The sequence below is a fragment of the Sarcophilus harrisii genome, chromosome 1, assembly GCF_902635505.1.
Source record: "Sarcophilus harrisii chromosome 1, mSarHar1.11, whole genome shotgun sequence".
In the NCBI taxonomy this organism is placed as follows: domain Eukaryota; kingdom Metazoa; phylum Chordata; class Mammalia; order Dasyuromorphia; family Dasyuridae; genus Sarcophilus; species Sarcophilus harrisii.
Window position 1 is genome coordinate 210267887 of NC_045426.1, and position 15062 is coordinate 210282948.

The 15062-nt window shown below is 30.0% G+C and overlaps 1 protein-coding gene across 6 annotated transcripts in view; it reads right to left on the reverse strand.

Annotated features, from left to right (window-relative positions):
- PAM (peptidylglycine alpha-amidating monooxygenase) overlaps positions 1–15062 on the reverse strand; it is a 362537-nt gene that overhangs the window by 45368 nt on the left and 302107 nt on the right. For all 6 annotated transcript variants that reach the window (XM_031968924.1, XM_031968914.1, XM_031968908.1 and 3 more), the window contains one exon: positions 7256–7385. In XM_031968924.1, coding sequence (XP_031824784.1) covers positions 7256–7385 — 130 coding nt within the window. The remainder of the gene's footprint in view (positions 1–7255; positions 7386–15062) is intronic.

Genomic DNA, 15062 nt, shown 5'->3' on the forward strand with positions numbered 1-15062 from the left:
AGCTGATATTTTATGGAAAAATGGAGAATTCAGCTTTAAAAGAGATTTTTTTTTTTAAATATTGTAGGGGACAAAGCAAAAAGAAAGAGAATTAAAAAGGAGAAAGAAATAATAAATAGTACTATCTTTAGAAGCAAGAAAAGGTAAAGAGGAAATGGTAATTTAGAGTAATTAATGAATAAAACCTGCTTTTAGATATACTTGAATTTTAAAAATAAATGCTCAGGGGCAGCTAGTTGGCGTAGTGGATAGAGCACTAGCCCTGAAGTCAGGAGGACCTGAGTTCAAATGTTACATCAGACTCGTAACACTTCCTAGCTCTGTGACTCTGGGTAAGTTACTTAACCCCAATTGCCTCAGCAAAAAATAAAAATTAAATCCTCAGATGATGATGATTATTAGGTAAAAATATCCCAATTATTTTAACTCCTCTAGATCAGCATTGGTAAATGGCAAAAAATATGAACAGGTAGTTTCCAATGAAGAAATCATAATAATTTATAGTCATATAAAATTCTCTGAATAATTATTGATTAAAAATGCAGATTAAAACTATCTTGAGATATCATCTTACACCTACCAGATTGGCTAAAATGATAGAAAAGTGACAAAGACTGGAGAAAATGTGGAAAAATTGGGACACTAACTCATTGCTGGTGGAATTGTAAAAATGATCCAATTATTTTAGAAAGCAATCTGAAATTATGCCAAAGTTTTTAAACTTCTTATACCCCTTGATTTAGCAATACCACTATTTGGAATATTTTCAAAGATAATTAGGGAAAAATAGCAAAAGGACCTACATGTTCTAAAATATTTATAGTGGCTCTCTTTGTGATGGTAAAGAACTGGAAATTATAGGGACACCCTTAAATTAAGGAATGGGTGAACAAATTGTAATATATGATTATAATGAAATACTACCATGCCTATAAGAAATGATGAGCTTAATGATTTCAGAAAAACATGGATAGACTTACACAAAATACTGAAGAGTGAAGTGAGCAGAACCAAGAGAATATTGTACATAATAACAACAATATTGCTTTAAGAATAACTTGGAGTGAATAAGTTAAAAATACCCAAATTAAATATAAAGGACATATGAAGAAAGACACAATCTGCATCCAGAGAAAGAACTGATAAACAGAAGTATGGATAGGATAATTTTACATACACATACACTTATTTGTGTCTTATGGTAACTAACTCTGGGGTGAGGGTGGGAGGGAAAATACAATCTTGTATTATGTATGAAAGGAATAGTAAGTTGGCAGTAAGATTTGCTGTTTCACGTACAATCATATTTTTGGACTATGTTATAGAAATGATTGCTTTATTTCATAAAGTAAAAATAAAATTCAAGTTAAAAAAAAAAGAAACTGGACTTTGTTTACAAATGGTAATCTATGTGACATGTGGATTCTTTAATAAATAGATTTTATTTGGCTTGAAACAATAATTATGCCATGTAGTGTAGCAGAGGAAGTCAGTATCTTGGCTTTGCCACTTACTATCTGTAGGTACCTGAGTTAGTAACAATCTCTTTAAGTCTTTTTTTTTTTTTTTTTTGTAAAATGAGAATAAAAATAAATAGGTGTCTGAGGAAAGCATTTTATAAGCTATAAAAGACTATAAACTTTGTAAAATGTTATATAAGTATTATTAGTAGTATTCCTCTACTAAAGTCTTATACCAATAGCTTATGGGATTGTGGAAGGGATCCTGGATTTTTTATAGGTGATGTACTAAAAGTTCTGGCAGGTCCAATCTTACTATAAAGGTTTTGATTATAGGCCTGGCAAGAAACTGTGTTTATTATCTCTGGAACAGCCTAGCTAATTTTGGAGGAACTTATTATCAAAAGATTAGTTGGTCACAGGATGATGATTATTTTGGTTACATCAACTTTCAAAATATTATTTTTCAAGTATGCATTGACAAAAGGAGTATACATGAAATATGCCTGTGAAAATCAGGTTATTTAGAGAATTGAAGTGTTATTATTGTTACTATCATTTGCACAGAAACAATTTTTATAGTTCTTGTTTTGTAAAGCAATATCTTGTCACCTAAGGTGATGTTTGCTTTCCATTTAAAAATATTTCAAGCCATTGGTATTTACTGAAAGCAGCCATGCTATAAGACAGAAAACTGCATTTTTAACATTAGTCATAGTTGGAAATGATACTACAATTTTCCTGTTTGGTAAAATGTGCCTGAAAATTCATTTGGAAAATATAAGAAGTTTCATTAAACTTAGTGCACCTTTATAAAAAAAATTGTGCACTAATAGGTTACGTTTAAATTCATTTGTTAGAAAAATTATGAGGTCCTTTTAAAAGACTGTGAAGTTATAACAGAAACCTATGAATCAAAATGTTGCATTCAATTATCTCCTTTGAAATTTGAAATGTTCTAATTTCTAGACTTCAAGAATGAAAAATTTGAGAGACAACTAACCAATTGAAAAACTTCTAATCTTTTATGAAAGTGCATGGGGAGGATATACACACATACATACATACAAACACATACACACACACACAAAGGAGCATTTAGGAAAAGTTTAAATCAATATCTTTTCAAAATAACGAACCAACAGTTCAAATTAATATAGTCCTTGATGCTCTCCAAATGGTCTATTATTATATGTGAAAGAAGTAAAGGCTTATCTAATATAAGATAGAAAATATTATAAAAGTTCTCTTAATCTGTCAGTTGGTTGTCATTGGATTGTATGAAATACCTTAGGATGAGGCATTATATTAACAATTTATTAAAATTCATATAATATGCCAAAATTCAAGGCAAGATTTAATAATCTTGCTTGATTTGCTTAAAAATAAAACCCAGGAAGATAGAGGAAGTAGATAAGATGAAAAGATAAGGAAAAGAAAGAATCATGACAGGAGTTGAGAAGGCATAATAAGAAGAGAAATAGTCTTAACCCACTCATGATCAGAGCAAAATCAGATTATGAGAATTCATTTTAAATTATGAAGCAATATCTATAGGCTCTTTTTAGGAATATGATGTTAGACTTCATTATAAGAATATATAGATTTAAAATCTGTCATCTTTTAATTTGTCTTCTTAATCTCATATAACAACCAATTATCAAGTATTGTCAATTCTATCTTTACAACATATCTACATTGATTCTTTCTTTTCTAGTACTACTATTAGCTATCCCAGTTCCAGTCTTCATTATGACATGATTTACTTCTATCAGGTTTTCCTAATATTTTTTCTTCTTTAAATGCATCATTCATACTAGTGGCACACGAATCTTTGTACATTTGATCACAGAACTCTCCAAGTGAAGTTCAAACTCTTTTTTCCTTTCATTTAAGAATCTTCCATATTTTGCATTAAGCTACTTTTCCATTCATATTTCATATTGTTCCCCCTCAACGGATCCTGACTCCAACCAAACAGAACTATCTCTTTTTCCCACAAACCAGAACCGTGCTTTCCTACTTTTTGTCCCTTGGCTCATGAAATTTCTTATGCCCAAAATGTCTCTCCTTTCCTTCTTCTGTATAGTTAATCACATCCTTTATAACCTTACCTGTTTCATCTTTACTATGAAAATTTCCCCCAAACTACCACTTCACTCATTCTCCTCGTCTCTGCTCTGATAATAATCTTTTCAGTTCAGTCAAGAAACATAAATTAATTCCCTGCCATGGGCAAGGCAATGTGCTGATACTAGGGATACAAAGACAAAACTAAAGGATTTGAGGAAGGAGAGAGGGAGTATGTACTCTTCTCAGAGAATGTTGCATCTGGATTGATTCTTGAAGGAAAGAAGCACTATATCACAAGAAGCCCTCAGGAGAAGGGAATACATTCTCAGCATGGGTACGATATTATACAAATATATGGAGATAAGATGCTGAATATCAATTTCAAGAACAGTCTAGTTATCTACTTTGGCTGGACCATAATCTTCATAAAGGAGAGTGGTTAGAACTAGGGTTTGAACAATGGTTTGAATAAGAAGCAAATAAGGGAGATTTTTACATTTAAAGCTAAAAATCTGTGCTATTCACAACTCATGCAGCCCTTTATTGGTATTCTATTAATGAACTTAGGTTTTATTTTATATTGTAGTTATATATATATATATATATATGTCTTATATACTTCAATTAGATTATAAATTCCATGAGGGAAAAAAAAAAACCCTAGGTTTTATATATCTTGTACAGCAAGTAAGTGCTCAATAAATGTTCACTGAAATAATTTTAGTTTCCAGTCATACTAGTCATGGTCAAATATACTGCCATGTAGAATTATTTAAAACTGATCAGTCTGCCCAAAAGATATAAGCAGAATGACTTAAAAATAGTATTATAGTCATATATTGAAACAAATACTTTACTTAATCTCTTCTAGCAATTATGATACATTATTTTTAAGTTCAGTAAGATTACCTCATTTTATGGATAAAAATGGAGTTCTGGTTATTAAAAAAAAAAAGTATTTCTTTAACAGAACACCAGTATTAATGCCTCTGTAAAACAACAAGTATAAAAGTAACCAGATGAGATTATTACAAACTAAAGAATATAGCTTTATTGATTCTTCATTATATCTATAAATTAGCTTAAGTAGCATTACCATGGTCATTTCATTGACCTAACTGATCATAAACAACACTTCTTCAATAATTAATTTAGTATTTATTTTATTTCTCTTAAAGTTACTTTATAGTTTATATGTATATATATATGTATATGTATATGTATATGTGTGTGTATATATATGTAGGTTAATATCCAATAACTGATACAACTGAATCATTTTGGTAATTGGTATTCATGTAAATAATTTATTCAATGGTAAAGGAAATGTTTATTTCTTTGTTGAATTTATCATATTCTCACTATTGTAATCTCTTCCTTTTTGACTGTTGAGTCTATTAAATTTTCTGAGTATACCATCATACATGATCTCCAAACTGAGATATTATAATCTCTTCTTTCTAATCAAGAAAGAAGAGAGTATTTAATTTCTATACCTTTTAGTTAACAAGGTAACTAAAAAGATGTAGCCTTTTGTAGGAAATTATTTGCAGAAGATTGCCTATTCTCTTTTTATATTTTATCAAGTATAGTTTTGGTAAGGTGTAAATAAATCTCACAAAGATACTATAATGATAATAGAATAGATATATGGTCAAAAATTACTGATATCCACTCAGTGGTCTTTTGTAGACATTAAAGTTATCCATTATTTTTCCCATTCTTTTAGTATCTTCATCTCATTCTGATCTTGGTACAATGTTTTCAATGATTTAGTGTTTTCCAAATTGTTTATCTCCAGAATAGACTTCATCAATTTCTATTTGTTTTCTCTTAGATTTTACTTCCTTAAATGTTATTTCCACTTCCTTGTATAGATTGTCAGAGACTGAGCTCTTAAGAGTCCAGCTGTGGCAGTGTTATATTGATGTTATGTTTATAGAACTTATAATCTTCCTATTTTTTTATGCTCAGTAATGTAAAATGGAACCTTCATTAATTCTTTCAAAAGGGAGTCTTCATGGTAAGATAATATATAGGATTCCATGCCCTGATAAATGAAATCACAGAATTAACTTTGTTAAATGATTAACAACCAAAACCTAAAAGAGTGAGATGTTGGTTCACTTTTCCTGTCATGTATGATATTCTGAGCAATGACTATGGAAATTCCCTATAGAATATGTGATTCTTCACAAACATCTTTATATGAAAGATATTGTGTAAGGAAATCAAACTTTGGATGTTACAATGCTTCTTCAATAACATCCATGTTTACTAAAAGAAATGAACAAAATAAGCCATAGAGGAAAAACTAAATAGAGGAAACATGTCTATGAAATATATGTGAATGATCAGTTTATTTAGTTACTACATCAGTGGACATATGTAGGATATATTCTAGACTGGAGGTAGAACAGAATTCAAAAGAAGAATAGGAGCAGTTTAGATTGCACTTGGAAAATTATGCAATACTTTCAAGGATCCTAAGATTTTTCCCAGCACAAAAATCTGCATGTGTGTTTTCGTTTTGTTTTACTGGAAATATCTTTCATATAATGCTATATCTATCTATCTATCTATCTATCTACCTATCTATCTGTTAATCTGCTAAAACCTATGATTATTACAATCTCTACATTTTCAAAGGAGCAAGTAGCCTGTAGGACATTTCCAATAGTGTCCTATGTATAAGAAATAGTATTTGAAATAACATGGAGATATATAATCTCAAAGGCTGAAGGTTCATTATGCAACAAGTGATAGATATCCTGAGTTCTCCAACTGGCAAGCAAAACATCTAAAGGAAAAATTTTATCATTTTGACACAAACCTTTATGAAGGATCTGTAGACAATGTGGATATGAATGATACATAATGAAAAGTCTGACTGGCATCAATGTAAGGAATATTCACATTGATGATCTAAGATCAATGGAATACTTGAATTATTTTTATCAATGCTTGTTTCCTTAATTTTTTTCCTTGACATACTTTACCTATCATTTCTATTTTTTCATCATTTTTATTTGCATTTTTATTTAGCATTTTATTTTCCCTCAGTTATATGTAAAAAACATTTTTAACATTCATTTTAAAAACTTTGAGTTCCAAATTATTTCCCTTCTTCCCTCCCTATGCCCTATCCTCCAAATGAGAAAGCAATTATCATTTCTAAATTTATGTGAAATAGTAAAGGTAGAGCCCTGTTCTTCACTTGTTTTTAGTCAGAATGTCTGTTTTCCATATATATATATATATATATATATATATATATATATATATACACACACACACGGTTACACATAAATATAATATATAATATACTATGTATAAATTTTTATTTCAAATATAATTTTTTATTTTGATAAGGGCATTTCCCCAATTTCCATGAAAACAGATAATTTTTCATTACTCCTTCAAGAGACATCTATCTTCTTTCAATTATGTATTGCCAACTTGAGGAACAAAGAAGCACATAGTAGGCAGTATGTGTGTATATGTATGTATGTATGTATACATATATATTATGTGTATATAAATGCTAGTTATTACTATTATATTTCAACCCTAGATATGTTCTTTTCTTGGAAATGAAAGTGAAATAAAAATGAAGAACAGGGAGAATTGTGAACTGCTCTTACCAATTCAATTTGATTTTTAAGGAAAATGATAAAGCCAATTTTTCTTTAAATTTACCCCATGAAAAGATATTTACTTACTTTCCATCCCAAACGTGATCACCTCTATGAAAAATAACCAGGTTGCTATTAGAGTCCAGAGCCACTCCAGAAACCTGTCCTGGTAAGAGATATACACCAGGCCAATCCAGTGCCTCTTCTATGTGGAAATCTACAAAAATAAATTAATATATTTGACATGGAAAATAAAGTTACTAGGAAGCCACAAGGATTTATAGTGATTTATGAGCAACAAAATTTTTGTTACATGCAATAGTATCACTAGATGCATGAAAACTAAAACAACAACAACAACAAACCAAGCCACATTATTTTATTAACTTAAAAATTGATGCGTTTTTGTTTTTACTTCCCAGAACCCCCAATAGAACCCTCCCTTAAACAAAGAAAAATAGTTAAAATCAACGATCACAGCAACTGTACCTGATAATATATGTAACATTCCATACCTGGAGTCCACCACTTCTCTATGGAGAGGAGGGAAGTATCGTTGTGTCTCCAGAGGCAAGATTGGTCATTGCATTTAATCAAGGAGTATACTTCTTGATAAAATGCAACTCATGCACAAGCCAATGGCATCCTAAGCTACAACATAGGAAGTGGACTAGGAATGAGGAATACATGTGTTTGAATCCCACTTGTAACACTTACTAGCTGTGTGACCATGAGCAAGTCCCGTAACCTCTCTGAGACTCATCTGTAAAATGGGGATAAGAGTATCGGTAGTACTTCTCTCACAAAGTCATTGTATGACTCAAATAAGGCACCATACTTAAAGTGCTTGATATACATGTTAGCTATTATTATATGATATGCCATTATATGATATCTCTTAGTAAGATACATATATAAAATAAGTCATTGAAGACCAATTTAGACAGCTCTCTTTTTGACATTTTAAATTGTTCTTCTGCAACTTAATAAATCTGAAATAATTTTAATTTGGAGTTTTGGGGAAAAAGTCAAGTTATATCAAATGTGCCTTAAGTTTTTTAATCTGATGAAAAAGTATGAAAAATGAAACTACAAGTATGCCTGCTTAATATTATAATTAAATGTATAATTGATATAATTAAATTAATTGTTAATATAAATAAATAAAATTAATATGGTTTTTGAATAATTTATGATTATCTCTTGCTTGTGACATATTCACTAGGTTATTCACTGATTATCTATTGTACTAATTTTATTTCTATCTGACTGCTGGTTACTGTCAAACTTGTGGTAGAGGTATTCTCCGTTAATATTTATTTTTTATCATTTTCTCCTGCAGGAGAATTAGGAAAAAAATTATTAGACTTTTCATAAAATTATATTGTTAGCCCCAAACTCAAGTGAAAAATAATTTATTGGGCAATTATTGAGCATCTGTGAAAATTGGTGATGGGGTTAGAATAAGTTTCTGTAATCTAAAGATAATCATCAAATTTCATTTTAACCAATAATTTCCATAAGCCTTTCTCACAAGACTTGGGACAAAGAAATAGAAAATATAATATTATGAGCATCATTTGTCCCATTCACCCTCTGGTATATGTGACAACATGCCAAAAATGTCTTAAAAAAGCAAAGCAGAGGATCTGGATAACTTTTAGAAAAGAGAATATATTAATAGTGAAATAACAGAAACTGACAATAATTATGAAAATAATTAGGGGGTCTTACTCAATGAAACACAGAATTTCATTTCTGGATGGATATAGAAGAAATTTCTCAAACAATGAATGAAAGATAAGTTTACTTTTAATTATGTTGGAGCACAGAATTAACTTCAAATAGCTGATTTTTAAAATCTCTTATTCATTCAGATTGTCTAGACAAAAACTCTGAACTACTGGTATAATGGTTTAATTGGTAAGCAGAAATGTATTCTATTATAAACATAAATATTGATTGCAGCTACTATTCTCAATATCACTACGTGGCTGAATTTGATCAGGTATTAAAGATGAGAGGCAATAAAAAGAATACTGGATTTCTATTCTGAAGACCTCAATTTTGATCCTGACTCTGCTATCTACTCCCTGTGAAATCTGAAACAAATTATTGTCTTACTTTACCGCAATTCCTCAACAATAAAATGCAGGGATGGAGCAGGTGACTTCTATGGCCTCTTTTAACCTCTAAATGTTTAATGATTTGATGTTACTGTCATGCAATCAACTTGCCAAGAGTTCACATAGATTAGGTAGGGCAAAATACGGGTTTCTTATTAAAGTATTTCTCCAACTCCACTTTGCTGCACTCTTATCAAAAGGTAGTAACTATCAATAAAGTTTCACTGCACTTTATTGCTTTACTAAATTAAATTTCAAAGTGAAAAACTTTGATTCTCACTTCAAATTTGGTACATGGAGGCCTGAAAAGTTCAAAATTACAGTTATGATAACTTTGAATATTATATTAAGTAGTAAAAACAGCTCACATAATGTCTTTTAATTTCATTCCCACAAAAATTTTCTAAGATAGGTACTGTTATTATACCATGTCAAGAAAGAAGTCAAGAAGACTCCCAGATCCTATATTATATTAAATTTCTTCCATATGAACTTGGACAAATACTCCCATGTCTGGATGTCAGTTTAACTGATTCCAGTCCATTACTCACATCACTTGAGTGTGATTAGGTCCAACTTAATATTTGTAAATCAACCTGAATTTGAGAAAATCTCAAAAAAAATTCTATTAAAAATCAAAACAAATGTGAAGAAGTAATTGTTGCTAGACGGTTCACTAGAAACTCTTGCGATTTTAAAATTAATAAATTTTTATTATACATTTTCATATTTTTCTGAAGAAGGCATGCCTCATTTAATCAGATGATATATTTTTCAGAAGTTATATTAATTACTATTACTTTAAAAAGTATTACTAATATTTACAGATGAAACAGGAAGAAAAAACTTTGTTATAATCTTATAAAGAAGAAAGAATACTATGACGAAACTTGGGACCATATAATTTTATACATTTCCTTTTTTTTGTTTGTTTTAATCCCAGCTTGGAGTTTGATTTAATTTCAGATATTGGGACACTATTTTATGTGCTTATGCTGTTAATAAAAATTAGAAAGTTTAACATCTATTGTGATTTGGGGCATGGAGAGATATAAATATTAAAAACATCTTTTTCAAAAGCTATACATTTGGTCCAATTTTACATATTTCTGAGATTGACATGTCAACAAAAATTACCTTGCAAAATCACATTTGGAAGCAAGAACTAGTAAGAATGAAAAGTGTGAAAACAAATGGATTAGAGGGAAAGGTGCTCAAAGAAGGTTAAATAAAATGATAATTTGCCCCTGTAATGAGTAAAGTAAAACTTAGCTATAAGTATCTATCTATCTATCTATCTTTAATAACAATAGAAAATTTAATATATTCTGGACTCATCAACTACATATAAACCTAAACTAGTTTTCCTCCTGGTTTGGTTCTCTCTATTTTTTCCCCTCATAAATGAATTCTTTTGAAGAGGAAAATGTAGGACAACTAGAATAAAAGCAATGAAATATTTTATTTCCTCAATATTCAATTCATTTGTCATGTAAATGTTAAGGATATATTAGAGGAAAAATTCTTAACCACACAACATTTGGGGATAATAAATTTGCTTTTGCTTCTCAAGTTCACAAAATAAAATATTTTTCACATCATACAGTATGTAAATGTATGGCAATCCAAGAAAATCACATAGCTTTGGAAGGCCATAAAAATATAATGGTGATCTGGCCAATGTGGAAATATGTTTTGCATGACTTCATATATGTAATGTGTATCATATTTCCTGCCTTCTCAGTGAGTGGGAGAGGGGGTAGAAGGAGGGAAAGAATTTGGAACTAAAAACAAAAATGAAAATGTAAAAGACATATAGTAATTATGGTAGTTTGCTGTTATGACTTTAAAAGTATAATTTCTAATTTTTGTTGGTTTAAAACAAATTAAAAAGTTGGGGTGGTAAAAGTAAAAGTTCTATGTTAGTAGGAAAAAACACAAACTAATTTTTAGACTATTCTGTCCTCACAAAATCTTCTACTTTTGCCATAAAGTATGATGGTTCCTATTATGGATTTCCAAGGTTAGACCAGTAGAACAGATATCTAACTAGAAAGTTTTCAACTATGGTCCCAGCAATAGATAATGTTTGTTTTCTGGGGATCCCACCATGACTATGGAAAGGTTCATCATTAGTAGACTAACTACTTAGGGATGAAACTTTTGGTAAAGCAATCTATGTAATAAAAAAAAATACAAAATGGCCCTAGATTCTCTAAGGTTCCATTCTATTTTGGAAGCAATGATGATAGAGTTGCCCAAAAGGGTTAGAGGGTATGCAATATCACAATCTTTAGGCCATCTATGAATACTGACAGATGTTATTACTCTGTATGAGATTCTTGTAAAATAGACATTTTACCAGAGTAATTAAATATATCACATAAATTAAACTAAAGGACAAAAAGAAGTTAGCTACATGGAAGAATGGATGGCAGGTTCTCTTTAGAGAGGCAAATAAAAGGAAATGGAAAAGTTGGTTTGTTCACAAATCTAAAGGCAATAAGAAAACTCATTACATATGATCTCTGGTCAACTTATATTGTATGATATTTTCATGATAAATATTTGCAAAAAAATGCATCATTGGTGCCAATATATACTGCGGAAAAAGAAACAAAGGAAATCTATTGAACTTAATAAAATACCACAACTGAAATGAACAAATATAGTAAAATTCTGTGATTTTAATGCAAAGGGGTATGGGCAAGGATTATGAAAAATATGTTGAAAATATTATTTGAATAAGAAATGAGAAAGATAAAAGACATGTGGATTCAATACAAAGATCTTTTTCTTTTTAAATTTGTGTGTGTGTGTATAATATATATATATATATATATATACACACACACACATAACTTTCTTTAAGATAAGAATATTGATTTTCAAATGACATCACATCATTAAGATAAAACATTGCATCTTAACAGGAAATGACTTGTTATTTATATGGGTAGTTACTTCTGATCATCTGTAGGTATAGTCAGAACACTTAGTTATTAGAAAAAAGAACAAAATCAATTCAAAGGTAGAAAAACAAATATGATACTAATGAAAGCAACTCCAACCTGGTCAAATAAAATAATTGAAGTGCCTTTTCCTTTTTCTGGGAAATTTATAAATATTTCCTACTTAAGTTTAGTGAGAACAAATCAATTACAATAATGAGGTCAAAAATATAAAAAAAAATTGCTTGGAAAATTGCTAATCAACTTATCAAACAAACCAAAAAAGGTATTCATGGGCAACAATGGTATGAGATACAAATTCATTTGTAAAATTTTATAGTAAAGGATATCAGATAATCATAAGTAGAACTGTGTCAAAAAACAATGAAAAACAATATAGAAAAAAAGAATTTGCGAAATGCTTGGCAAAAGATGCAATTAAAGTCATCCAAGGATAAAACTGGGAGAACAACAAATAGATAAAATTTGGGAAAGATTCGAAAGGTTTTTTTTTTTTTTTTAAATAATGCAGCTTTTTCACCATCTAGAATAGTGGATACTACATTTTTGGATTCTGACAGTAGTTCCACATGTGCTTCTGGAGGAAATGGAGATGGACTGAAGAACAAAATAAGCATGAGAAAGAAAAGCATCTGCACAAATACACATACACAAAGGTAAAATCTGTACTGAAAGCTAAACAACTTTTAGGGCAATAGGAAACTGGTTAAATATCTGAAGGAGGAGGAAAAATACTAAAGAATAATAAAAAAGCTTTCAGACCTTAATATTAGCCCAAATTGAAACAAGGAGAATACTAATCATTGCTTATTGAACCAAATATCTACTTTCCCACATATATTAAATTTTTGTAAGCACAATCTATTTCTTCAATGGAAGTGTTCTTGATGAAAACTGGCAAATTTTTGCAAAGAATTTTCTTCAGTTTTGCAAGCATATATTGGTTAAAAGTATAGCAAATTCAAGATACAACTACCTTAAATGATGGCTTTAAAATTTTATTTTCTTATTTGTTCATGCAAGAGGAAGCTTTAAGCATCTCTAGCAAAGTGTCTCCTAGAAACATATCAAAATTATACAAGAATCCCTGAAAAGTATAACAGAGATAGTCTTGTTTGACAATTCTCCGATTATTGATTTGAATATCAATAAGGCATAAAACAGTAACATTCTTGCCAAAGGTCTTCATTATTGTTATAGAAGAAATTCTTTATGGAATTCAAATCAAAAAGGCATTCTCCATATATTTGATGAGATTCTTCAGATTCTTTTATTTTCTGGTGGTAATGGACTAATAACTGCATCAAGTCCCCTCCAATTGTAATATACTGAATGAAATTCATAACCAATCGAAATTGTTTGGTCTAACTTTCCAGAGTGGAAAAATCTACTAGAAATAGATTATCCATTGTCTAGACTGCAACATGCAGTTGTTCTTACAATTTATGAACTCATCTATCAGTATATTATTTTGGACAGATACTGCAAATGGTTAATATGTTGGATAAAGAATTGAACAGAAGAAGGATAGGTTGTATTGCTTTTGGGAAATTGCAATGTTTATTTCTTGATGTTTCTAAAATAAAGGCTATGTCTTAACATCAATATTTTTCTGATCATGTTGTCTGGCTGTAAGATATTGGAACTATAGTCTTCTTTAAAAAACCCTGTAGCTGAAGATCACCCAAAGGGCAATGGTCAGATCCACAGTGGGTATGAGTTGAGGGTAACACGCCATTAATAAATAATTATGCAAATGAAAATATGAAAGATGTCATCCAATTGCTTACTGAAAGAAATGATAAAAAAAAGATTGATGATAAAATGAAAATGAGGGACAGTTCTTGTGGTCAACCGGCATCATAACCATGTCAAAAAAAAAAAAAAAAAACAACCATAAGATGAAGCACTTGAGAAAAATTAGTAGCCTGCCTGCAACAAATTTATGAGAGGACATGAAGAGATGCATAGGATGGTTAAGAATGGATGAATTACAGTCTTTGTTGTTGGAAAGCAGATCACTGATCCTTGAAGGTTATTGGTATATTAGTACAGCATTGTATCACAGGCAAGAAATATATACAATAAATCCCTTTCTTCTTTATGAAAACTTTGTTAGTGAGGAAAAAATTCTGAAAGGAAAGAATACTTGCAAAAGTGAAAAAAAATCTGACTCTACTTTTTGTGGAGGTCAGCATGGCCACCAGAATTATAAAGAAGAGCAAAACTGCAATTATTACCATTTTCAAGAAAGCAGAGATCACATTTTCTGTTGGTCGCTTTCTAGTTTATATTCCTTGGCAGATCTAGGACAGAATTTTCCAGGACTAACTTATAGATAATACTGTGACCTGGTGATTCTTGAAATTGTACCATGACTTTGGATTGAAACAGCACTCCAGAACTGATCTTTGCTATATCAGTTCTATGCTTAATATATTCATATAATTTCTCATAAAATATTTGTTTTACAGAGGCAGCAAGGCATAATGGATAGAGAGGTTTAAAATCATGAAAACCTGGGTTCACATCTTAACTGAGAAATATAACTGTTGTGGAAATAGGTGCATGTTACCCAAAGTATCTAGTGCTCCATGCAACTTTATAAGACCGTGAAATACTTATGAGTTGGAAAGTTGTACTGGCAAAGAATGTGTCCTTATCATGATCAGAATATTCATATGAGGAATTCATATCATTCCTTTCCTAATAAAATCATAAATATGAGCCATGTATGCTCAATATATATGTATAATTATCAATATATTTTACATCACATATGATACAACTTTGATA